The 25,747-nt window shown below is 47.5% G+C and overlaps 1 protein-coding gene across 2 annotated transcripts in view; it reads right to left on the reverse strand.

The window, feature by feature from the left end:
- LOC137335336 (engulfment and cell motility protein 2) overlaps positions 1-25,747 on the reverse strand; it is a 145,884-nt gene that overhangs the window by 59,690 nt on the left and 60,447 nt on the right. Inside the window, exons 5-10 of one of the 2 annotated variants that reach the window (XM_068000664.1) lie at positions 16,633-16,705; positions 16,232-16,282; positions 14,546-14,715; positions 11,341-11,361; positions 9,684-9,783; positions 2,607-2,758 (exon numbers count right to left, since the gene is read on the reverse strand). In XM_068000664.1, coding sequence (XP_067856765.1) covers positions 2,607-2,758; positions 9,684-9,783; positions 11,341-11,361; positions 14,546-14,715; positions 16,232-16,282; positions 16,633-16,705 — 567 coding nt within the window. The remainder of the gene's footprint in view (positions 1-2,606; positions 2,759-9,683; positions 9,784-11,340; positions 11,362-14,545; positions 14,716-16,231; positions 16,283-16,632; positions 16,706-25,747) is intronic. The other variant, XM_068000665.1, reaches the window with a different exon arrangement.

Genomic DNA, 25,747 nt, shown 5'->3' on the forward strand with positions numbered 1-25,747 from the left:
ACAAATGAAAGGAAAGTTGAATCCAGTTTCGGTGGTCCAGGACTCAGCATGAGCAGGGGGCGACATGCCAGGTGCGAGTGGATTGCTTTTAGAAGTGTGGCAAGGAATACAGGCCACGGTAAGTAACTAGTTCCCCCCACCCTTTCCCCGGCATGCATTGTATCATGCCTAAAAGTAGTTGTTCACTGCACTGTACGAATAAAGAAATGAAGAACTTGCATTTATATAGCGCCTTCACGGCCTCGGGACGTCCCAAAGTGCTTTTTTTTGAAGCACTGTTGTAATGTAGGAAACGCAGCAGCCAAATGGTGCATAGCAAGATCTCTCAAACAACAATGAGATAATGATCAGATAATCTGTTCTTGGTGTCGGTTGAGGGATAAATATTGACTAGGACACCAGAGAGAACTCCCCTGCTCTTCAAATAATGCCATGGGACCTTTTACGTCCGCCTGAGAGGGCAGACATGGCCTGGGTTTAACGTCTCATCCAAAAGACAGCACCTCCGATGGAGTGCTGCACTCCTTCAGCACTGCATTCAATGTGGATATATGATGCCATCAGGGAACCAGAGTTAGGCTGCAGGATTCCCTGTATCTCAGCAACTTAGAAAGAAACAAACAGCGTGAATTTAAAGGGGAAGGCCCGGCCTGACAAACCCCCTCAACTCCTTTGAGAACGCTACAGTTAAAGTAGATAGTGGCCTCCTTCTGTGCTGTATGATTCTATGAACTCCTTATGATATAACTTATTTGGACCTTAAAGAAGCTTTTGACAACAGTTTTATATGAAAGACCTCTAATTAAACTAAAACGCCACACCAATCAAGGGTACATAGGACTGGAGAAGAGGTTGGTTTAAAAACAGGAAGCAGAGTGCAAGCATGAGGTGTAATGTTAGACTGGGGTGAGACACTGGTTAAGTTCCAGAGGGATAGACACTTAGGTTCACTGTTTACATTAATATATAATAATGGATAGTAATTTAAGCTTGTCAAATTTGCTATGACACTAAAATAGGGAGAGCAGTAGAGACAGAGGACATAGCAAAAGGTTTAGAGAAGAATTTAGATCAGTGGCAACCTCAATTGGACAGACAGGGGAAATTTAATAGAGGTGTTCAAAATTATGAGGGGATTTGATTGGCAGGAGGGTCAGTAACCAGAGGACACAGATTTAAGATAATTGGCTAAAGAACCAGAGGGGAGATGATGAGAAAGTTTTTTTATGCAGCGAGTTGTTATGATCTGGAATTCCCTGCCTGAAAGGGCAGTGGAAGCAGATTCAATAATAACTTTCAAAAGGGAATTGGATAAATATTTGAAGGGAAAAAAAGTGCAGGGCTACGGGGAAAGAGCAGGGGAATGGGACTAATTGGACAGCTCTTTCAAAGAGCCAGCACAGGCACAAGATGCCAAAGGGCCTTCCTCTGTGCTATGATTCTTGAGTGATGAGAGTCTTCCCAATACCCCATTTTAAACTTTGCTTCAAAGTAATTCAGGAAAGTAGAACCAATCATTTGCACTCACTTTGTCTGTGCCATTTACTATTCGATTTACCTCAGTGAGGTACCATCTTCTTTCTAGGTCATAATGCTTGTCCTTTCTCTAATCTGTGCTCATAGTTCAGTCCCTTTACACTTAGGATCAGTCTTGAGGGGTAGGTTCTGCGATCCCGAGCTTCTAGCGGGGATCTGTGCTCGGAGGGAGAGTGGGGTCGGAGGTAAGTTGCAACATGTCAAACCAACCCTCCAGCCACGCGAGAGTTCAGCTCCCCCTGGATATTAGGAAGGCCTTCGTTACTCGAGAATGATGTATGTTTGGGATAATCTACCAGGCACAGCTACATAGAGACTAAAGCATTCATAAAGACAGTCAATGCATGGTTTGATGGGCGGGTTACTGTACTAGAAGAATATCCTCGTAATTTTTGCCCCCTCCCCCTTCAATCCCTAGCCCAGGGGCTCTGAAGTTTATTGCAGCACTCCTATTGGGGCCCTGACTGAGATCAGCTAACTCAGACCAGGGATCGGGAAGGGGGCCTTTACTCTGCACAACTTTGCATCACACTTCAGGGGCCGTGGAAGCTGAGGTTACAGTTTCAAACCAAACATTAGTTAGTGTCACCAACTGTGCGATGCATGACAAGTCTCTCCCTCCTCGCTCACCACCCCCACCCCCACCTTTCTGAGCAGTTGCAATCATGGAAATGTCATGCCAAGAAATGCAACTAGCCATGGACAAATAACATTGATGAAATGTGAGACAGGTGTTCTCAACTTTCGTTTGATTTACCTTTTTGGGTGAGAGCAATGAAAGTGTTTTTGAGGTGATAACATCACAGTGCCACTAGATGGCAGTGTCCCCACAGGCAGCCCCTCCGATCAGTAGCGGGCCAGACCCCGTGGCGGGGCAGCAGGTCTAATATTGTTTTGAAAACAAGATAACGTTTCCCAGCAGTGAAAACCAGACAGACACACACTGCAGCCAAGCCTCAGATTTGGTCAATGATTTAAGCTGCTCGGTTCAACACTTTTGCTGTGAATCTTCGCTCAGGATTCAAGGTCTAAGGAAGTGCGTGCTATCTGCCAAGCTGTGTAATACTCACACCTGGAGGTGTGCAATGAGCTGTCCGACAGTGATCTCCTCTGCCACTTTCTTGTACAGGCTCTGACTGTTCAACACCATGCTCTCTAGAATAGCCAGGGACCGCTGCAAAATGGAGGCATCCACGGTTGTTTGGTTGACGTAGCTTGCAATCTGGGAAATAAAAGCCATGCATCATTAGGGATGGGAACCAAGGACTGATTAAAACAGAGTACAAATACCTGATCTACTGTTCTTTTTTTTTTATTCGTTCATGGGATGTGGGCGTCGCTGGCGAGGCCGGCATTTATTGCCCATCCCTAATTGCCCTCGAGAAGGTGGTGGTGAGCCGCCTTCTTGAACCGCTGCATTCCGTGTTCTGAAGTTACTTGACTCCCAGAGTCTCCATTTTGGGGTAAAAGTTTCCATTTAGTGCTTAGAATTCGGTGAATATTTGAAGCAAAGGCTGATACAGGGACATAGGAAGAGCATTTGGCAGTGGGATTAGTTTTGCATTGTTCTAGCGAAGAGCCAGCACAAAGACAGTGGGCCGAATGGCCTCCTTCTGCACTGTAAAACGTCTATGGTTCTAACTGTCTCTCTGATTTTGGACCTTATAACATAATAGCAAATTGTTGATTTGGAAATACTGTCTTGTTTAACGCACGTTAAAATTGACGGACAGAAAACCGCGGGCAGAATCTTCCGGCACGCGAGGCCAGCGAGTTAGCGAAGAGGTATAAAATTGATGCTTAACCTACAGACAACAAACCGGAGGAAACAAAGCAAAATACACAGGGCTATAAGCCAGCTGCCTTGGACAGACTCAACCCTTTTTCAAATATGCACTATCTACACCATAAACCAACACAACATATGGCAATACTGAACAACTGTAGAACACTATAAATAAATCCGTTGCAGTAGGAAGGACCATCACAGCCCTCTCAAAATAATTCAGTTTTTCACAAGCAAAGAGGCACACCGCAGGAGTTATTTGAATAATAGGAATCGGCACCACAGTTTGGGATCATCCTACACTGAGGGGGGGAGGGAAGAGAAGGAAGGCAAAAGAAAAACCTTGCATTTATATAGCGCCGGTCACAACCTCAGGACGTCCCAAAGCACTTTACAACCAATGAAGTACTTTTGAAGTACAGTCACTGTTGTAATGTAGGAAACGCAGCAGCCAAATTGTGCATAGCAAGATCCCATAAACATGAAGTAAATGACCAGGTAATCTGTGTTCTTTTTTTAAAAAAAGAATGATATTGGTTGAGGGATAAATATTGACCAGGACACTGGGGAGAGCTCTTCCTCAAGTAGTGCCATGGGATCTTTTACGTCCACCTGAGAGGGCAGACAGGGTCTCATCTGAAAGGCGGTACTGCAACAGTGCAGCACTCCCTCAGTACTGCACTGAAGTGTCAGCCTAGATTGTGTACTTAAGTCTCTGGAGTGGGACTTGAACCCATGACCTTCTGACTTGGAGACAAGAATCAACACCACAATACTGAACAACTGTAGATTACAAAAAATAGAAGGGAGGACTGGCTCACCAGGGCCTCTTAAATAATTTAGTTTTTCACGAGCCAAGAGGCATATCGAATTATAGGGATTGGCACCACAGTTTGGGATCATCCTGTACCAGACCAGATCCTGGAGCGGGCCTGGACTCCACAACCTTCTGGACTCAGAGGCAACTTGCAGCACTCATGCCGGTGAGTCGGAAGGTCGCTGGTTCAAGTCCTGCTGCCGGACACTTCAATCCGGCCTGACACTAGAGTGCGCTAGTGAGGGAGTGTGGAGTTGCTGAAGGGGCCGTCCTTTGGCTGAGGCACCTGACCCCAGCAAGCGTCAAGGATTCTATGGCACTGTTTGAACAGGAGCTTGCAGTTCTCCCAATGTCCTGGCTCCTTCAACCGATACCACCAAAAAAAGATGAGCCATCATTTATTTCATTACTGTTTGTGGGATCGTTCTATGCACAAAATGGCTGCCTACAAATCACTGCACTTTAAAGTATGATAAATGATAAATGTATAAATACATCTTTCCTTTGAGGAACAGACTGCTGGGGGTTCTGTAATCCACTCATTTTACTGATTTACACCAAGATATTAATATTTTTCTGTAATATACCAGATACTTCTTCGTGGATGTGTTTTATCCAGGGGTCTTTTTCCCCAAAAACAATAAATCACAGCAATCAGAAATTTAGGAGCTGGTGGCAGCACCAATCCTGTCCGACATCAACAGTCACAGTGTGTAAGTGCTAATTAGAATAGGCAGGGCTGATGTTAATTAAAACACGCAGCACCGTTCCCAGGGTGTGACATCAAACCTGCAAACCTCAGCACTCTGCTTCTGTGTGACCTGATTCTGATAACAAGTATCTTTTGCCTCCCAACAGTCCCTGTGGTCTCATGTGTGAGAGAGACAGAGAAAGAGTGTGCGAGAGCGAGCGAGCAAGCCCGCAAGAGAGAGCAAGGAGAGTGTGAGAAGGAGATAGAGAGCGCGAGAGACTGGAGAGAGAAAAGAAGCGAGAGTGTAAGAGTGGGGAGAATGTGAAGAGTGAGGAGAAAGAGAGAAAGAGAGACAGAAAAAGGAGAAAAGAGAAAGGGAAAGAGATAGAGGCAAAGATAGAGAAAAAAAGACAACACACACACAGCAGTGAATTTATCAACTTATATTTTTCCTTCAAATTTTTCTCCCCTGTTGTCTTAAAGACCAGCTCTTCACTGAGGTACAGTTCTTTTAAAAGGAAATTAGATAATTGCTCGAGGAAGAGGAATATTGAAGCGTATGGAGAGAACACAAGAAATAGGAGCAGGACTGGGCCAAACGGCCCCTCGTGCCTGCTCTGCCATTCAATAAGATGATGGCTGATCTTCAACCTCCACTTTCCCGTCCAATCCCCATAACCCTTGATTTCCCTAGAGTCCAGAAATCTGTCTATCTCAGCCTTGAATATACTCAATGACTCAGCATCCACAGCCCTCTGGGGTAGAGAATTCCAAAGACACTCAACCCTCCGAGTGAAGAAATTCCTCCTCATCTCAGTCTTAAATGGCCGACCCCTTATCCTGAGATTACGTCCCCTAGTTCTAGACTCTCCAGCCAGGGGAAACAATCTCTCAGCATCTACCCTGTCAAGCTCCCTCAGAATCTTATATGTTTCAATGAGATCACCTCTCATTCTTCTAAACTCCAGAGAGTAAAGGTCCACTCTACTCAACCTCTCCTCATGGGACAACCCTCTCATCCCAGGAATCAATCTAGTGAACCTTCATTGCATTGCTTCTAAGGCAAGTATATCCTTCCTTAGATAAGGAGACCAAAACTCTATGCAGTACTCCAGGTGTGGTCTCACTAAAGCCCTGTACAACTGTAGTAAGATTTCCTTACTCTTGTACTCCAACCCCCTTGCAATAAAGGCCAACATGCCATTTGCTTTCCTAATTGCTTGCTGTACCTGCAGGCTAACTTTTTGTGTTTCTTGTACCAGGGCACCCAAGTCTCTCTGGACACCAACATTTAATAGTTTCTCACCATTTAAAAAATATTCTGTTTTTCTGTTCTTCCCACTAAAGTGAATAACCTCACATTATAGTCCATCTGCCACCTTCTCACCAACTCACTTAACCTGTCTATATCCCTTTACAGACTCTGTCCTCTTCACAGCTTATTTTCCCACCTAGCTTTGTATCGTCAGCAAAGCAGAGTGAGCAGGAAGAGTGGGATTAAACTGTGTGGCTCATGCGGAGAATAAGCACCAGCACGGACTAGATGTGCCGAAAGGACTGTAACATTCTGCGATTCTAGTGCCACAGGCACCAATAGCAAAGTGTGAGCAAGCTGTGTGAGGGGAATCACAACCGAACTCAAATCACGCATGCGCACACACATTCAAAAGGTCACTGGATAGTCAGCGGGAGAGAGAATCCAGGCTGGTTTTAATTTCCCTAACCCGGGGTACTGCAGCCAATTTTGTGCCTATCACCGGAGATCAGGAATTCAATCTGGGACCTTCCTGGTCTTTGTAATTCCAAAATGTACATTTTACCTCAGCCACTGGGATGGCTACTCACTCTGACCTAACTAAACCTCCAAGACTACAACTAGATAATAAAAAAATTCAGGGGCCTGTAATTCCCCACAGCCCGAGTGTCTGATCTCAGTCACATCGGTCACACAGAGGTGAAAGCAGCAAGTGTAAATCAGGAGCTTCTCTGTACAGAAGGAGGTAAACAATCTGGGGGAGAGGTGGGCATCCCAAGACCAGTGACAGGCCTGTATGGCCAGCTCCCCTCCCAACCCCTCTGCCCAGGTGAGGCATAGGGGCGTGCGTGTGAAAATGAGCGCGAGTGAGATTTAAATTTAAAAACTTGTTCTCTGTCTATACTCACTCCTGTTAAACGATTCACAGTTAATTCCACTAGAATTAATACAGCATTTGCCTCAGACCATATATTTAACCCAGTTTAACTTTGAAACCGGTTCTTATGAAGAATCTACACCCGAAGCATTAACTTGCCTTTTTCAGATGCGGATGGAGCTACAACTCCAACATTTTCTGTTTCTATCTCTCAGTTTTGCAGCATTCCCATTTTCTGAAAGTTTCCCCTGACAGATCAGTGAATGCTCCTGGGCAATGGATGTGACGCTGTGAAAAAGGATTTAACCTCACTGGCTTTGTGCCACTCAAGCGTCCTTGCAAGAAGCTTCTGGGCTGTGGGAAAGAATTTCTTGGCTGAAGCTCACACTGGTGTTTCCCACGGGATAGGGAGTCTGGAATTACTACCAGGCTCAATGACCTTTGTCTGAGTTCAAAGAATCCAGAAGGAATCTACAAACTTTGAGGTTAAATACTTGACAGGGATAATTCCTTAATTTGGTGCCAATTCCTCAGACACCAAACCACTCCCGTTTTTTTAAACAAAGGGCACAGTGAGTTTTAAACTCTGAAGGCTTCATTGATTCCCAAAGCTCTGTCTGCTTACTATCACTTCTTCATTGTGCCTGTTTAATGCCTTCCCCTCATGATTTTTCTCAATCTCCAACTAAAACAATGTCCAGAACTTTGAGACATTACTGGCCTCGGAATGTAAAACCTCCACTTTTGGAGCAAGATTGGTCCGTGCTCAGTCCCAGGTTCCACTGGAGGTGGATCGCTGCCAGTCCTCGCTTATTTTGTGCTCATCAAGACGAGAGGAGCCAGGGAACGAAGCACCTTCCATTTTGGTGACCCAGGGTCAGCAGCAGGAGCTCCGAAGGGTACGTATGAGATGGATGGGTGCACAGTAAATCTCCCTCTGCCCCAAATCTGCCTCAGCTCCAACTACAGAAGAGCAACCCCTCCTCCTGCACCAGTGTGAATATTTATCTTTTTCCCGCGCCACCAGGCCTGCGGTCTCTTGAGGAAGAATGTCCTTAATTTACCACAAATGGGCCCTACATTGGCAGCAAGTCCTTGCACACTAGGAACCCCCTTGTTTCATGTAGGATGGTTATAGCTGGCAGACAGAGGAAACTTTCATCCTAGGAGTCTGGGCTGCATTTGAACCCAGACCCAAAGGTGATGGGGCAATGTCTAGCCAGCTGCACCATCCAGCTCATCATCTACAGTTCCATCTAGGAGGAAGGAGAATTGTAATGCTGGTAGTTTTCCATTACTCCATGGAGAATGGATAAAGGGACAGTAGTTATGGAAAAGCCCTTAGAACCTCTGCTGCCTCAATGTTGTGGCGGATGTTGAGAGACCCCCTCCCCCACTCTCATGGTCAATGCACATATCCCAGTCGAAGGAGTCTATGGTATGAGGCCATGAGTGAGAAATGGGAGAAGGAAGAATAAATAAACTGGCAAAATAAATAACTTATTTCAAAATGCCATCCATCACCCACTTTAATTCAGCTACATTCACCTTAATTTGACCTCTAGTGCCCTAGTGCTCTGCAATTCTGTGGGCACAGGAGCTGCTGAGAAATTTCTACCCTGCCTTGTGTTTTTAAAAATGTGAGATAAGTAAAATTGGATTATTAAAATTGTTCGCAAAATTAAGTGTCAGCCTTGGCTCAGTGGTAGCACACTCGCCTCTGAGTCAGGAGGCCTTGGGTTCATGTCAGACTTGAGTACATAATCCAGGCAGATGCTTCAGTGCAGGACTGAGGGAGCGCTGTGCTGTTGGAGGTGCCGTTTTTTGGATGAGGCCAAGGGTTAAACCAAGGCCCCGTCTGTCCTCTCAGTCGGATGTAAATGATCCCATGGCATTATTTCAAAGAAGAGCAGGGGAATTCTCCCCGGTGTCCTGGCCAATATTTATCCCTCCTCAATCAACGTCACATCACATCTGGTCATAAGGATCTAAGAACATAAGAAGTAGGAGCTGGAGTAGGCTATCCGGCCCCTCGAGCCTGCTCCACCATTCAAGATCATGGCTGATCTTCTACCTCAACGCCATTTTCCTGCACTATCCTCATATCCCTTGATGCTTTTAATATCTAGAAATCTATCAATCTCAGCCTTGAATAGCCTTCAATGACTGAGCCTCCACAGCCCTCTGGTGTAGAGAATTCCAAAGAATAACAACCCTCTGAGTGAAGAAATTTCTCCTCATCTCAGTCATAAATGGCCTACCCCTTTATTATGAGACTGTGACCCCTGGTTCTAGACTCTCCAGCCAGGGGAAACATCCTCCCTGCATCTACCCTGTCAAGCCCTGTAAGAATTTTGTATGGTCATTATCACATTGCTGTTTGTGGGACCTTGCTGTCCAATGGTTTCTGCATTTCCTACATTACAATAGTGAAAACACTTCAAAAGTACTTCATTGTAAAGTGCTTTAGGCTTGTCCTGAGGTAGCGAAAAGCGCTATATAAATGCAAGTTCTTTTCTTTCTAACAACGGAAGAGAGAGAATAATAATGATCCACTCCATTTGGAAACAGATCTCCAATATAAATGGGATGCCAGACAGCCAGCAAGGAATGCTGTGTCTGTTTAATTCAAAGGAAGCAGAGGGCAAAGTGACTCTTGAGCAGGAAGCCACTCCAGTGATCAGTTTGTTAGTGTGTCTCTCTCTCTCTCTCTCTCCTGACCTGTTTGATGAAGGCGGTGGAGATCATATCCCAGGAGACGATCCCGTGGTCCATCAGCTCCAGGAACGCAGTCAGCGTGAAGGCCAGCATCTCCCCGAAACTGCAAGGAAACATGCACACGGTCAGCACCCAGAAAGCTAGAGGGTTGTGGTGTATGCCCGAGTCTGCATCGGTGAGCGACTTCAACTCGATAATCGCGTCCTGTGCGCAAGTCGGACAGCCTTTTAAAATCTAAGGGGCGCCCCTGAACACTCGGAGAGTAAATGTATTACCCAGCGCGGTTACTGAGCCAGAGAGACCAGGAAGGTCCCAGATTCGAGGCCTGGCCTGTGCTGAGCTCGCTGATCTCAGTCAGGTTGGGAAAACAGACGGTAATACTGTCCTCCGCACTATGGGTTCAGACGGGGGAAGGGAAAAAGAAAATCAGAGGGGATTTCTGATCATGATCGCTAGCCAACGATCCTGTCCCACCCCTCCCCAACGAGGTGGGATCAGACTCAGTGCGATGCCCTCCGATGTTAAATAGCTTGCTCACACTTGCATGTCTACGGTCAATAAGAACATTGGAACAGGAGTAGGCCATTCAGCCCCTCAAGTCTGTTCCGCCATTCAATTAAATCATGGCTGATCTGTATCTTAACCCCATTTACCCGCCTTTGCTCCATATCCCTCGATGCCCTTACCCAACAAAAAAAAACTAGCGATCTCAGTCTTGAAAGCTCCAACTGACCTCCAGCATCCACAGCCTTTTGGGGGACATAATTCCAGATTTCCACTACCCTTTGTGTGAAAAACTACTTCCTGATTTCACTCCTGAATGGCCGAGATCTAATTGTAAGATTATCTCTTGTTCACGATTCCCCCACCAGAGGAAACAGTTTCTCCTTATTTACTCTATCGAATGCCTTTAACATTTTACCCCTCAAACTCCTATAATCCACGGCAATAATTATGGATCACCACTCGGTTGAAGTACTGAACAACTGCCAGCACCTGTGGAACAGTGCACAGAGAGGGGTTTAATGTGTGTGTTAAATGAGAATTAATTATTTTTTTTATTAGTAGGCTCGCAGGAATCCACATGTTTACACAGTGTGCTTTCTCAGAGGTCCTCTGCATTCCAGCAGTCAGCAGAACAGCCAGTCAAGGCTGTACCTGTGACAGTGCTATCCAGTCACCGGCTAACTATCAGGGTGAGGACGAAACTGCTACAAGCAATTCAGCATGTAAAGCTACCTGTGCAAGAGGATAATTTGAATGCTCACAGAGGAGACAAGGGGATCCTGAAAAACCCATCTCGCTGACAGTGCCCTGCAGATGACTGTGGACGGAGTGAGGGGGAGCAGTGAAATGCACTCGTGGTCAGAAGAGTAAACTGATCCAATAAACAGAGTCCAGTAGGCATGGGAAGTCATCACATGGAGCTGATCAGGTGTCCATTATACATCATACTGCAAAAGGATATGTGAAGGGGGTCTGATTTGCCATTGCAAGCAAGGGAGATGACTGCAAGTTATCTCACACTGCTCTATATGGCTATGACTGTCACTGCTATACAGCAATGTGACTATTTAATGCTGGTACAAATGGTTATCCAATGAAGTTGAAGCTGTCAGCCATATTTGTCTCAATAGTTTAACACAAGAGTTATGTTTACCTGAATTTATCCAGTAAGTTGCTGGAAATGAAGCACAAAAGGGAGATAAATGAGGATATTTGTTAAGTATTAGAACAAGCCAGAAAGGAAAAACAAGCAATATTGTTGACTAATTATTCTCATTCACACATAGAAGCAACAAAAGATATTTGCTCTTCTTTCCAAAAACTTCAGCCAGCCAAATACTTCACATTTTACTTTACTGTGTTATAGCATTCCCCATACTCTGCAATATATCTCTCAAAAACAATACATATTGATCTTTGCAGAACGACCTTAAACAGTTGGTTGAGGGCGAGGACTCATGGTGGCATGGAGATCCCGACCCACAATGAGGGGGCCATCACTGGGGCCACGGGTTGGGTACCTGCACAGGGGGCCACGGGTTGGGTACCTGCACAGGGGGCCACGGGTTGGGTACCTGCACAGGGGGCCACGGGTTGGGTACCTGCACAGGGGGCCACGGGTTGGGTACCTGCACAGGGGGCCACGGGTTGGGTACCTGCACAGGGGGCCACGGGTTGGGTACCTGCACAGGGGGCCACGGGTTGGGTACCTGCACAGGGGGCCACGGGTTGGGTACCTGCACAGGGGGCCACGGGTTGGGTACCTGCACAGGGGGCCACGGGTTGGGTACCTGCACAGGGGGCCACGGGTTGGGTACCTGCACAGGGGGCCACGGGTTGGGTACCTGCACAGGGGGCCACGGGTTGGGTACCTGCACAGGGGGCCACGGGTTGGGTACCTGCACAGGGGGCCACGGGTTGGGTACCTGCACAGGGGGCCACGGGTTGGGTACCTGCACAGGGGGCCACGGGTTGGGTACCTGCACAGGGGGCCACGGGTTGGGTACCTGCACAGGGGGCCACGGGTTGGGTACCTGCACAGGGGGCCACGGGTTGGGTACCTGCACAGGGGGCCACGGGTTGGGTACCTGCACAGGGGGCCACGGGTTGGGTACCTGCACAGGGGGCCACGGGTTGGGTACCTGCACAGGGGGCCACGGGTTGGGTACCTGCACAGGGGGCCACGGGTTGGGTACCTGCACAGGGGGCCACGGGTTGGGTACCTGCACAGGGGGCCACGGGTTGGGTACCTGCACAGGGGGCCACGGGTTGGGTACCTGCACAGGGGGCCACGGGTTGGGTACCTGCACAGGGGGCCACGGGTTGGGTACCTGCACAGGGGGCCACGGGTTGGGTACCTGCACAGGGGGCCACGGGTTGGGTACCTGCACAGGGGGCCACGGGTTGGGTACCTGCACAGGGGGCCACGGGTTGGGTACCTGCACAGGGGGCCACGGGTTGGGTACCTGCACAGGGGGCCACGGGTTGGGTACCTGCACAGGGGGCCACGGGTTGGGTACCTGCACAGGGGGCCACGGGTTGGGTACCTGCACAGGGGGCCACGGGTTGGGTACCTGCACAGGGGGCCACGGGTTGGGTACCTGCACAGGGGGCCACGGGTTGGGTACCTGCACAGGGGGCCACGGGTTGGGTACCTGCACAGGGGGCCACGGGTTGGGTACCTGCACAGGGGGCCACGGGTTGGGTACCTGCACAGGGGGCCACGGGTTGGGTACCTGCACAGGGGGCCACGGGTTGGGTACCTGCACAGGGGGCCACGGGTTGGGTACCTGCACAGGGGGCCACGGGTTGGGTACCTGCACAGGGGGCCACGGGTTGGGTACCTGCACAGGGGGCCACGGGTTGGGTACCTGCACAGGGGGCCACGGGTTGGGTACCTGCACAGGGGGCCACGGGTTGGGTACCTGCACAGGGGGCCACGGGTTGGGTACCTGCACAGGGGGCCACGGGTTGGGTACCTGCACAGGGGGCCACGGGTTGGGTACCTGCACAGGGGGCCACGGGTTGGGTACCTGCACAGGGGGCCACGGGTTGGGTACCTGCACAGGGGGCCACGGGTTGGGTACCTGCACAGGGGGCCACGGGTTGGGTACCTGCACAGGGGGCCACGGGTTGGGTACCTGCACAGGGGGCCACGGGTTGGGTACCTGCACAGGGGGCCACGGGTTGGGTACCTGCACAGGGGGCCACGGGTTGGGTACCTGCACAGGGGGCCACGGGTTGGGTACCTGCACAGGGGGCCACGGGTTGGGTACCTGCACAGGGGGCCACGGGTTGGGTATCTGCACAGGGGCCATCACTGAGGCCACGGGTTGGGTATCTTCACAGGGGCCATCACTGAGGCCACGGGTTGGGTATCTTCACGGGGGCCATCACTGAGGCCACGGGTTGGGTATCTGCACAGGGGCCATCACTGAGGCCACGGGTTGGGTATCTGCACGGGGGCCATCATTGAGGCCATGGGTTGGGTATCTTCACGGGGGCCATCATTGAGGCCATGGGTTGGGTACCTGCACAGGGCTTAAGAAGCTTGTGTTTGGTGCTGATGCTTCCCCTGGTTCGCTGAATGATCATTGTACATGGTCACCGTGGCAACAAGTTACATTTTCATCCGGTTCAAAGCAGCATTTGTACCCAGTCACCAAACATGGCTCATATCACGATTGAATGATGTTTATGACAAATTATGACAGTGCTCATTCTGTGCCATTGTTCTGTTATTTTAACAAAGAAGACTGAGGAACAAGCAGTAGTGTGGCCCTGTGAGGCTCACCTCAGCACTCTATCAACCATTTCATCTTAAGCAGGAATCACCTCGGAGGTGCACACTGGAGGGTCTTAATGAATTTGTGCATGAACACAGGGCGAGTCACAGGTGGTGGCTGAAGGAGGGCGGCCTGGTCTCAGAGGTTTGGGGGCCCAGCAGTGTCGCCTCTTGATTGCAGCCTTACAAGGCCACCAGTGAAATGGAGGCTACTTCACCAACATGAACCAATGAGCAAGTCACTTGTCTGATTGCGCAAGATGACAAGCTGGTTCGGATGGAGTTGTGGATTCCATCACCACGTTGGGGCTGGTTTAGCAGCAATGGTTGTCCACTCTGCAGGCTGACATTGGGCAACATTTGCAGAGGAAACCTTCAGCTTGCAGGCAACCAGCACAGATGAAGTACCTGTGAGAAATGCTCCCAACGATGATGTCGAGGCACACGGTGCAAGAAGTGGTAAAGGGGGTTTCTAAAGTGTGTGGAACGCTACTGTATCCATTTTATACACCGAAGTTCCTACTTCACAATCGTTTAAAAGTTGTTTTTTTTAAAAAAAAAATCTGACACTAACTTAGTTCCACTCTCCACCAGCATTGTCAGGATGAAAATCCCTTCCATGTTAATAAACTCGGTGGCAAAGGTGGAGTCGGCAGAGAGTTTGGCCAGTTCCTTCAGCGCGTCGAGTCGCGAGTCCAGGCTCGAAGACTGGATCCTCTCCAACAGCTGCCGGGCTGCTCGAGTCTGCAAACAAGAGTTGGAGGTTAAGGTTACAGACCCAGTGAGAAATGGCACATTAACCAGGCTCTTCTGTAACTAGATATTTTATCAATTTAAAAAATCGATAAAAAGTCTAACACATAATACCACAAGAATGCATCCAATTGTTCCGCTCTCTGCTCTTCCCCTTTAAGCGTGCCCTTGCCACACACCAATGCCTGACAAGAGGGCAAGCAGACGACTGGAACCTTTTATTCCAGGCCTCTGCTGCCCTTGATCCACCTTCTTGAGGAAGCAGACTGCAATGGTTACTCCTCTCCTTGCTGACTCTTGCAAGATTATAGCCCCATGGGCAGTGGCCCTCTGGTACCTCTTCACCCGTGACGTCAGACAGCGAGTGTCAACAGGCTATCGAATTATGTGGGGTGACAATTACAGCCGAACCCAATCCTGTCCTCACAAGCACGCTTTCCAGCAGGGTCGCTCATATAGAAATTGATTCTTGCACTCTTCCAGCTGCCCCAATTGCGATCAGTCATCTCAGCACAGGCACAAGACACAGTCTGCAGAGCGGACAACCCTTGCTGCCCAACCAGCCTCCACGTGGTGATGGAATCCACAACTCCATCCAAACCAGTTTGCGTCATCTTGTGAAATCAGACAAGTGACTTGCTCATTTGCACAGGCCCTTCCTGGTCTGTAAGGCTCAGTACCAAACAGGGTGCCATCCTGACCCACTGAGTCAACAGGCACTTCTGTTCTTTATTTCTCCTGTGACGTTTTCCTCCTGGGACGTTTTACTACGTTAAAGGGTGCGATATAAATGCAAGTAGTTGTTGTTGATTTGAGAACAAAACCCTCTTTTTCTATGTTACTTCCACCCTTTCCTTGTTACCTCAGTACTAGATGCCACCGGACAGCCCACCTGCTCCCAGGCATCCAGCAAACCCACTCTGAACCAGTCACAAGGAGGTGCCCTAAATCGTTGCCGGTTATTTAAACAAAATTTATCCCTTTGCACCGTCTTCTCGTCTCTACTCAGATCTTCAGCTGTGGAGGCAGCACGATCTATGATGCAGAACTTGTTTGTTGATCCTGGATTGTCCACACTCTGCAGGAGAACGGTGGCTTTTGTAGGTGGATTCCCATCTTCTCCAAAAATCCCAGCCAGCCACACACTCTGGTATCCTGACACATAGGAAATGTTCACCTGAGCTTCATTTCCAAGTTAAGCATAAGTGCAGTTTACCCACTCCGGTCATTAATAAATGAAGGCTGGGATCACATTTGCTTATTTTAAAAACACCTACCTGAGGGTTACTAATGGCGACGCAGCAGCCCAAAATTTAAATCCGCTTTGCGGGAGAGATGCCTGGGGACATGCACCAGGCACTGGCAGCTCGCCAGTCTCACTTCAATGAGGCCCGTGGCCCAATATCGAGTGTGCCTCGGGCCTACCTGTTCCAGCAGGTTGGCACGATGAAAATTCACCCCCTTCGTGTTTATATCTCAGAAGATGCGTAAGATAATTAACACTTACGGGGGAGGTGGCCAGCCGCAGTATTGTCCCATTTTTGATCTCGTTGCGAGTCTGGAGAGGATGAGAGAAAAAAAAAGTGGAAAGTCATGAATTTAAAAAGGGAGAACAGCAATTAATTTACATTTGTCAGTGTGTGAAGGAGACAGATACCAGAGGGCGCGCAGATACCAGAGCAGCTGTGCCTTTAGTGAGTTTGGGAGTTTGAAGGAGATAATAATTTCAGCAACAATCAGATGCTGCAACAGGAGGACGATAGGATCTTTCTGGACAGATAAAGTAAGATGGGCCGAATGGCTTTCCTCACCCATTACACGTGTGTAACGAGTGTTACTAAGTTACTGAAGGAGATTAAATGCAAGGTATCATGGAGATTTTATAGTTCCCAGAGATAGGAAGCTGACCTTCTCTGTGATGTACAGCTGCGTCCCATCAGCATAGCGTAGAGTGTAGTGTTCGGGATTCGGCAAAGACCACCTGTAAAGCAAAACAGACAAACCACATCACAAAAGAGGGCAATTTCCTTCCGTGTGCAGCATAGCAGTTGATTATCGGGAGCAATAACCAATAGTGAGTCACAATTACTGGTGATCAGACACAATAAATAACAATAATTTGTTATCTGTAGGCGGGCCACAGCAAAAAATCGCATAGACCTCCTCAGGAGACTAACACGGGACGCAACCAACAGAGTACCCTTCGTCGTCCAGTACTTCCCCGGAGCGGAGAAACTACGCCATGTTCTCCGCAGCCTTCAACATGTCATCAATGAGGACAAACACCTCGCTATGGCCATCCCCACACCTCCACTACTCGCCTTTAAACAGCCACCCAACCTCAAACAGACCATCGTTCGCAGCAAATTACCTAGCTTTCAAGAGAACAGCGTCCACGACACCACACAACCCTGCCACGGTAACCTCTGCAAGACATGCCAGATCATCGACACAGATACCACCATCACACGAGAGGACACCACCCACCAGGTGCATGGTTCATACTCCTGTGACTCGGCCAACGTTGTCTACCTCATACGTTGCAGGAAAGGATGCCCCAGAGCATGGTACATTGGCGAGACCATGCAGACGCTGCGACAACGGATGAACGGACACCGCGCAACAATCGCCAAACAGGAGGGTTCCCTCCCAGTCGGGGAACACTTCAGCAGTCATGGACATTCATCCACCGACCTTCGGGTAAGCGTACTCCAAGGCGGCCTTCGAGACACACGACAACGCAAAATCGTCGAGCAGAAATTGATAGCCAAGTTCCGCACCCATGAGGACGGCCTCAACCGGGATCTTGGGTTCATGTCACGCTACACGTTACCCCACCAGCGAACAAATGTTATCTGTTTTTAATATAATGGGTCATTTGCTGGCTTTCTCTGCCTTCCGGATGTTTCTGCCTCTCTCTGTTTTTTTTCCTGTTTGTTTTTTTGTTGAATGTGTATTCGGGGGTTCTGCAGGTGACACCTCTCTGTCTGAACACGGTGATTGCCTTGGCAACGGGCAGTTGCAGGGGCATTCTGTAAACACCATGTATTGTTCTATATGTATAAATGCGTCGGCTTCATGGAGCTCCTGAACATTTACCTGAGGAAGGAGGAAGCCTCCGAAAGCTTATGAATTTAAAATAAAATTGCTGGACTATAACTTGGTGTTGTAAAATTGTTTACAATTAAATTATTGTGATGATGTCCCACCCTTAAAACTGCATTCGATTCAATTTGAAAACTGATTTATTCAGAAAACAGTGGCACTAAGGAAGTGTTCTGCAGTTGTCAGGAACACCAACTTCTCCACGGTACACAATGCTTCAGATCATTGCACGCAAACTCCTGTGATTGTTCAGTCCCTTCTTCTCCTCCACTCCACGCCTCCTCACCCCCTCCAGCCTGTTCCTAATCACTCTGCAGTATTCCCTGCGTAATGCCCTGTTCAATACACAGTGCGCCCCGTGTAACGCCCTGTTCAATACACAGTGCGCCCCGTGTAACGCCCTGTTCAATACACAGTGGGCCCCGTGTAACGCCCTATTCAATACACAGAGAGAGCGCCCCGTGTAACGCCCTGTTCAATACACGGAGAGCGAGAGCCCCGTGTAACGACCTGTTCAATGCACGGAGCCCCGTGTAATGCCCTGTTCAATACAGAGAGAGAGAGCCCCGTGTAACGCCCTGTTCAATACACAGTGCGCCCCGTGTAACGCCCTGTTCAATACACAGTGCGCCCCGTGTAACGCCCTGTTCAATACACAGCGCTCCCCGTGTAACGCCCTGTTCAATACACACAGAGAGAGCCCCGTGTAACGCCCTGTTCAATACACACAGAGAGAGCCCCGTGTAACGCCCTGTTCAATACACACAGAGAGAGCCCCGTGTAATGCCCTGTTCAATACACGGAGAGCTTTTGAAAGTTATTACTGAATCTATTTCCACCACCCTTTCAGGCAGTGCATTCTAGATCTCAACAACTCGTTGCGTAAAAGAATGTCTCCTCATCTCCCCCTGGCTTTTTTGCCAATTATCTTAACTGTGTCCTCTGGTTGCCAGCCCTCTTGGGAACAGTTTCACATTATTTACTTGATCAAAACCGTTCATGATTTTGAATACCTCCATTAAATCTCCCTTTAACCTTCTCTGCTCTAAGGAGAACAACCCCAGTTAGTAATTTTAAATATGCCTCCCTACTTTGATTCGTGTTGAGATGCCTATCCTCCTTCGATATAATCGTTCATGTGTAAGCCTGAACAGTGAGTGTTGGCAGGCTATTAGACTATGGTGGGTATCACAACAAAGTCTGAACCAATCTACAGCTAGCCTCCCAAGCACGCCCTTCCATAAGGAGTTATTGAATAGCGATCAGGACTGGAAACAATGGCTGATTTCTTTCCCTCCCTCTTCAGAGGGGAGGGGTCGAAGTACGTGGTGGGGGGTGGGGCAGAGGGAGGTTCACACTGTGCTTGACCCATGGAGTACACAGTTACGCTCCCTCTGCCATATCCCCAACATATACATTAACCCCAGACTTCCCACTGCACCAGTGACATTTCCATTACCCACACCAGCTGTCCTCATCGCCCTTCCTTACAATCTAGCGTTTAATTATGGGCAGTTTATTTCTGTGGGTCCCAAATTCATCACCGAACACCCCCACCTCCTCCTCCCCAAAGGGAGCGATGAAATACTCAATGAAAGGTGTAACATTCTAACCTCATCCAGCTAACAGTATGGTCCCTTGCAGCCAAACACAACACAATTACAGTGATGGGAGATATTGGTGCACCATCTGGTCGTCTCTGTGGATCTGTGTGGCTTGAATCACCCTCATCATACAATATCACAAAGCTGTGCTAGTGTGGACATCAGATATCAAGCCTTGTGAGATGGGGGATATCCTGCACTGGGTGTAGGCTGGAAATTATTGCTGTGGATATTGGGCAGACGAATGCTTCAAGTACCCAAATGACATTCTTTTTACTGTAGACTTTAACCAATCATTTTACATTGGCTCAGACACAAATACTGGACAGAAGGACATTGTACCCAGGTTATCCATTTCTCCACTAATATCACAGACAGCAATTTCTAGCCTTATGATTTTTTTTTTGAAACTCAGTGGCTTTTTTTTTGCCTTTCTTGGGTCAACCTGTGCCATGTACCTTCCTGAGCTGAGCAGGCAGTTACCACTGCCAACACAATGGCTGCCATTTTTCAGCTGGATGAATCGTGTACTTTGATGGTAGCCATTTTGAAAGATGGTGCATGAACTGGGTACTAGATGGTGCAATGGACAGGCCTTGAACCACTGGTTCCAATTCAGCCCAGTCTGCTGGCTGTTATGTGTGGAATGAGCCGGGGAAGTCTCAATCCTGCTCCAGTGGGAATGTGTCCAAATCACTAAATTCACCTCCTCATTCAGAGGGGCCACAGGATGGCTGGTGTAGGAAATGGTGCAGAAGAGGGGGCTCTTGCTGATGTTGGCATTAAGGCACATGGTTGCAGCTCAGGCACAAAGATGTGTTTGTGATGGCAAAGTAGAGGGAGCTGTACTCCATTGTACCTAGAGCTGTACTCCATTGAGCCTAGCAGAAGTGCTTGTTCCAGGCAGTTGTGTCTGAAATGGAAAGCATTCCAATCCTCAAAGCTAACAAAGGTGAAGGCACTGATCTCTGGGCTGTGCTGGCTCGCCAATGGTTTCTTGGGTAAAGGCACCAATCCCCAGGGGGTGTGTGCAGAGTCCACAATGGTGCTCCCACCGACTCTCCAAAGTCCTTGAACGTGTTGTCGCATCCCAAATCCATGCCCATCTTTCCCGCAACTCCATGTTTGAACCCCTCCAAATCAGGTTTCCACCCATGCCTCAGCACGAAAATGGACCTCATCAAAGTTACAAATGACGTCCCCTGTGACAGTGATACATTATTCCTCTTCGTCATTCTCAACTTCTCTATTAACAGCTGATCTAACAATCCTCCTCTGTTGTCCAGCTCAGGGAGACTGCTTCACTTGGTTCCATTCCTACCAATCTAATCGTAGTCAGAGCATCTCCAACAATGACTCCTCTTCCTGCCCCAAAATCGTTACCTCTAGAGTCCAAGGATCTATTCTTGGCCCCGTCTCTCTCTCATCTACATGGTGCCCCTTGGCAACATCATCCAAAGACATGGGGTCAGCTTCCACATGTACATGACAACACTCACTTCTACCTCATCACTACCTCACTCGACCACCTCTTCCTGTGTTTTCAGGCTGCTTGTCCGACATCCAGTCTTGGATGAGCCACAGTTTTCTCCAGTTAAACATTGGGAAGACAAGCTATCATCTTCAGACCCCACCACAAACTTCTTGCCTTCGCCACCCATTCCATCCGCCTCCCTGGCAACTGTCTCAGGTTGAGCCAGACTGTTCACAACCTCTGCGTTCTATAAAGACCCTGATCTGAGCTTCCGACCCCTTATCCTCCATCACAAAGACCCCACTGACTGCACATGACAAAAAGCCACCAATCATCCCTGTCCTCGTTGACCAACATTGGCTCCCGGTCCCCTAACAATTTCAATTTAAAATTCTCAAACTCGTGTTTAACTCCCTTTACGGCCTTGCCCCTTTTCAGTTATGTAATCTCTCCAGCCCTACAAGCCCTCCAAAATTCTGCGTTCCACTGACTCTGGTGTCTTGTGCATCTCCCCTCCTTTCATCCCACCATTGGCGGCCGTGCCTTCAGCTAGGCCATACACTAATTCCCTCCCTAAATCTCTCACCTTTCCACCTCTCTCCCCTCCTTTAAGATTCTCCTTAAAACCTACCTCTTTGGCCAAGTTTTTGGTCACCCCTCCTAATATCTCCTTCTTTGGCTCAGCATCCATTTCTGTCCAATTACACTTCTGTGAAGCACCTTGGGACATTTTTCTACATTAAAGGCACTATGTAAATGCAAGTATTTGTTGCTGGAAACACAAATTCCTATTAAATAAGAGAACCCAAATATAGAAGTACTGCAACCCATTCTATTACCCCTTTTGCATCCTCATTCCATCACTCCCCCAACTTCCACTTTCCATTATTCCCACCACATCATTACCATACTACCTCACTCACATTCACTCATTTCCTTTCACTGTATCTGCCTCTAGTTCCCCATTCCATCAAATCCCTTTTTCCATCCCACTGTCCCTCCCTCTCCTCCCATCTCTTGGCTCCTTCATGTCGAACTATTTTCTCCCGCAGCCCCCACCGCCCTCTCATCTTCCAGAATCCTACGCAGGTTGGTGACCACCCTTTGCAGCTTCCAGGTCTGGACCACCTTTTGTCACATGCCTTCGGGGCCATTGAGCTTTTCTGATCCTTAACTCAACTTTAGGAAGTACAGGAACAACCTACAGTGCAGAGAGAGGGATTTCCCCAGAGTTGTGGACACTAATAATGTTCACCAGCATGGATAAACAAACTTCCCACCCACATTGACTAGGGTTAGGGTTATGCTGACAAAGCAAATACAAACATTAATTCCGGAGTTAATGACCGTGGGATTACCGGAGTAACTAGTAGATAGCAATTCCCATCCATCACTTACTCCCTCATTATTGCAGGCTGGAACAAATTTGCTTTGTATTTGCTCCGGATGGTTTAGTCTGGAGAGCAGTGAGCCCACAGGGAGCTTGGCTCCTTTCCGTGTGGGGTCTCTGGCTCAGCAGCTGCTGAACTGTACGTAAAGTGTGGGGGAGGAGAGAGCGTTTACAGGCATAGCTCTTAACAGTTACAGCAACAATAACTTGCATTTATATAGCGCCTTTAACGTAGTAAAATGTCCCAAGCCGCTTCACAGGAGCGATCATCAAACAAAATTTGACACCGAGCCACATAAGGTGATATTAGGATAGGTGACCAAAAGCTTGGTCAAAGAGGTAGGTTTTAAGGAGGAGAGAGAAGTAGCGAGGTTTAAGGAACGAATTCAAGAAAGACAGATGCTCGTTAGATGAACGTACCAGGAAGTGGTTTAACTCTCATAGGGAGGTCCTGTTAAATAAGAGGGTGCAGTAAATAAGAGGGGTGCAGTAAAAGAAAATAGGTCAAAAATTACTGCCCCAACCCAGAAAGGGTAGCAAATGACTGGTCTTGAATTCAAGTCACTGATGCACACAGTAATCAGGAGAGAAGTGTTGATTTTTTGTATGGCTGATTATTACATTGAGGCCTCTCCCAAATTCCTCTGTTTTTCTTTTCTCCTTCCCCAGTCCCGTCCTATCTTCCCAATTTTCTCTTTGGTTATTTTTTTCCTCTTCACTCCTGCAGGTGTTGAATTGTGCTGCGATTTGGTTCCACAGGTGGCAATGCCCCTCTCCCAAGTGGCCATTCCACGTGTGAGCCTAGACTGTGACTATTCAACTTTGGAGGGCATCACAGTAGAGTCTGAGGCTGTCCTCACCAGACATTCAGCCATATGCACTTTCCAGCAGGGGTCACCTGGACGTCACAGAAACTAGACGCCCCTGCTGATTTTTCTTTTCGATAACCCAGTGGCACAAAGGTTAATTTCGTTGCTCCCACTGGCACCCTGGCTGAAATCAGCTAGCCCAGCAATGACTGGGGATTAAACTCGTGAACTTCTGGCCTGTTTGCACACAAACTTCCACAGGTGGAGCTCTTATAAAAAGAGGTAGGGCTGTAGTAAAAGTATAAAAGATGCCATGGCACTATTTCAAAGAAGAGCAAGAGAGTTCGTTGTCCTGGCCAATATAAATCCATCAACCAACATTACAAGCAGATTATCTGGTCATTATCACATTGCTGTTTTTGGGACCTTACTGTGCGCAAATTGGCTGTTGTGTTTTCTACATTACAACAGTGACTACATTTCAAAAGTACTTTATTGGCTGTAAAGCACTTTGGGACATCCTGAGGTTGCAAAAGGCACTGTATAAATGCAATTCTTTCCTTCGTTCGTTCTTTCTCCGAGTACTCGAGATAAAAGGAGTAGGGATGTAGTACTGGTCATATTTACAAGGGAACGCTCCACCTACAAACTTTTCCTCATCCGTTTTTCTTATCTTCCAGTCGGCCATGCACCTCCTGGGGCTGAGCCAGCTGGTCTGCTCTCAGGCCACTGCCAAAGTGGAGGAAGAGGGCAAGGCTGTGACACTACTCTCACCGACTTCCTTTACCTATGGAGCCTTTTTTTGCTATTGATTGAGCTAGCTAAAAGGCCCACAGTGCAAGACAAGAAGCCTAAAAATAAGATTCTGGCAAAACAAATAACAGACCAACACAACAGGACATTTCCACTATTCTGGCCAACATTCCTCCTTCAACCACCACCAGAAACAGATTCACTTGTCATTCATCTCATTTGCTGTTTGTTGGATCTTACTGTGCCAAATTTGACTGCTGCATTCGCCTACATAAAAGAGTAACTGCACTTTACAAAGTAATTCACTGGATGTAAAATGCCCCAAGAACTCCAAGTGCTATATAAATGCAAGTTCTTTCAGTGACATAAAATATTAATTTGGAAAATGAATTGTATTGGTGAGATTTTTAAGCTATCTGCCAAGGTACTGTGCCATTTTATTCACAACATCGTAACACTTGCTGTCAGTTTATAACAAAATTGGAGGAAATAAAAGGGTCCAGTTTCTACTGATTTTCCTGCAATACTACGGTACAGAAACGCTGAACAAATTGTCACGTTCTTCCTCTTTACGGCAATGAGTTCCATTCGGACTCTCTCCACCATTCCACACCGAGCGTAAACTCAGTACTGCGGCAGGGTAGGCAGCAGGAAAATCAAACGCAAGTCTCTGCTACACACGGTAATTTTTCCTTGTCCATTTTTATTAAGAGCGGGAGGAGGAAGACACGGCAAGGAAGTGGCGGAAGAAGGGGATGGGGGCGGAAGAAGAGGAAGACAAGGACAAAGGGGGAAGAGGGGGAAGAAGGGGAAAGGAGGAGAAACAAGAAAAAGTAAAGGAGGAAGTTTATATAGCACTTCATTTAGTTCTCAGGATATCTCAAAGTGCTGCACATCCAATTATTGGTCTGTAAGGAAAGGATTAATCAGACCATCCTGAAGTCTGCTAATGTTATACTGCTATTAATTTCTCTTTATATTGTAGTAATATTGACATTTAGCCTTTGCCTGGTAAGTGAGGAAGTATAAGTCAATTTAGATGCAGCGACCACTGAACTGTTGAACTAAGACTGACCTTAAAGCAGTGGCCAGTTGTGTCACTTCGTAAACCTAATTAAAAGACATTCCAGTGCATACTGAGGCGTATATATTTCAGAGAACTTTAATCAATTGATAACAAATGAAGGAAAAACAGTTAATTCTGCAAAGGAAAACATCTGAGTTTACATCATCCTTTTTAAAAGTATGCGATGGATGTGGAATGGTACTGAATCAAAGACAGACTTATAATTAGAAGTTTCACTTGGTGGAATAGCAATTATCGATAACTTGTCTCTTGTTATACATAAGATAACAAAGTAGGGGAGTTGTACCAAGTTATGGAAAAAGAACTTGTTAAAACTAAAATTATTGATAAGGGACAAGGGAAGAAGTTAATTAAAATTCTCCTTATATGTGATTGTACTTTAACTTTTGTATGATCATATAATGCAGAAACATGTGGATAATCACAGAGAGGGGGTAAGAAATAGGTCTAAAAAAAAAAATGGGTGTTGGAACAGAGATGTGCGATTTGATAATATCTGATGAATACCGAGCTCGGAACTGTGATGTGTTTGAGTCTCTCAACTAAACCCGTAAGGTTTTGCTGCAAGTACTGCCTTTTAAGTGTATGTTTAAGTATTATTATGCATGTACTGTATATTTAACAAATCTGTGATACCTGATACTCAATGTTTAAGAACCCTGTTGATTGGAGTAAATTATAAATAATAATACACCTATCCTCGCTAACAGATGTGGAATCTCCATTGTTTTGTAGGCAAATGAAGCAGCCAATTTCTGCACAGCAAACGGGATGAATGACCACTTGGCAAATGGAGATAGG

Source organism: Heptranchias perlo, chromosome 19 (assembly GCF_035084215.1).
Source record: "Heptranchias perlo isolate sHepPer1 chromosome 19, sHepPer1.hap1, whole genome shotgun sequence".
Classification (NCBI taxonomy): Eukaryota; Metazoa; Chordata; class Chondrichthyes; order Hexanchiformes; family Hexanchidae; genus Heptranchias; species Heptranchias perlo.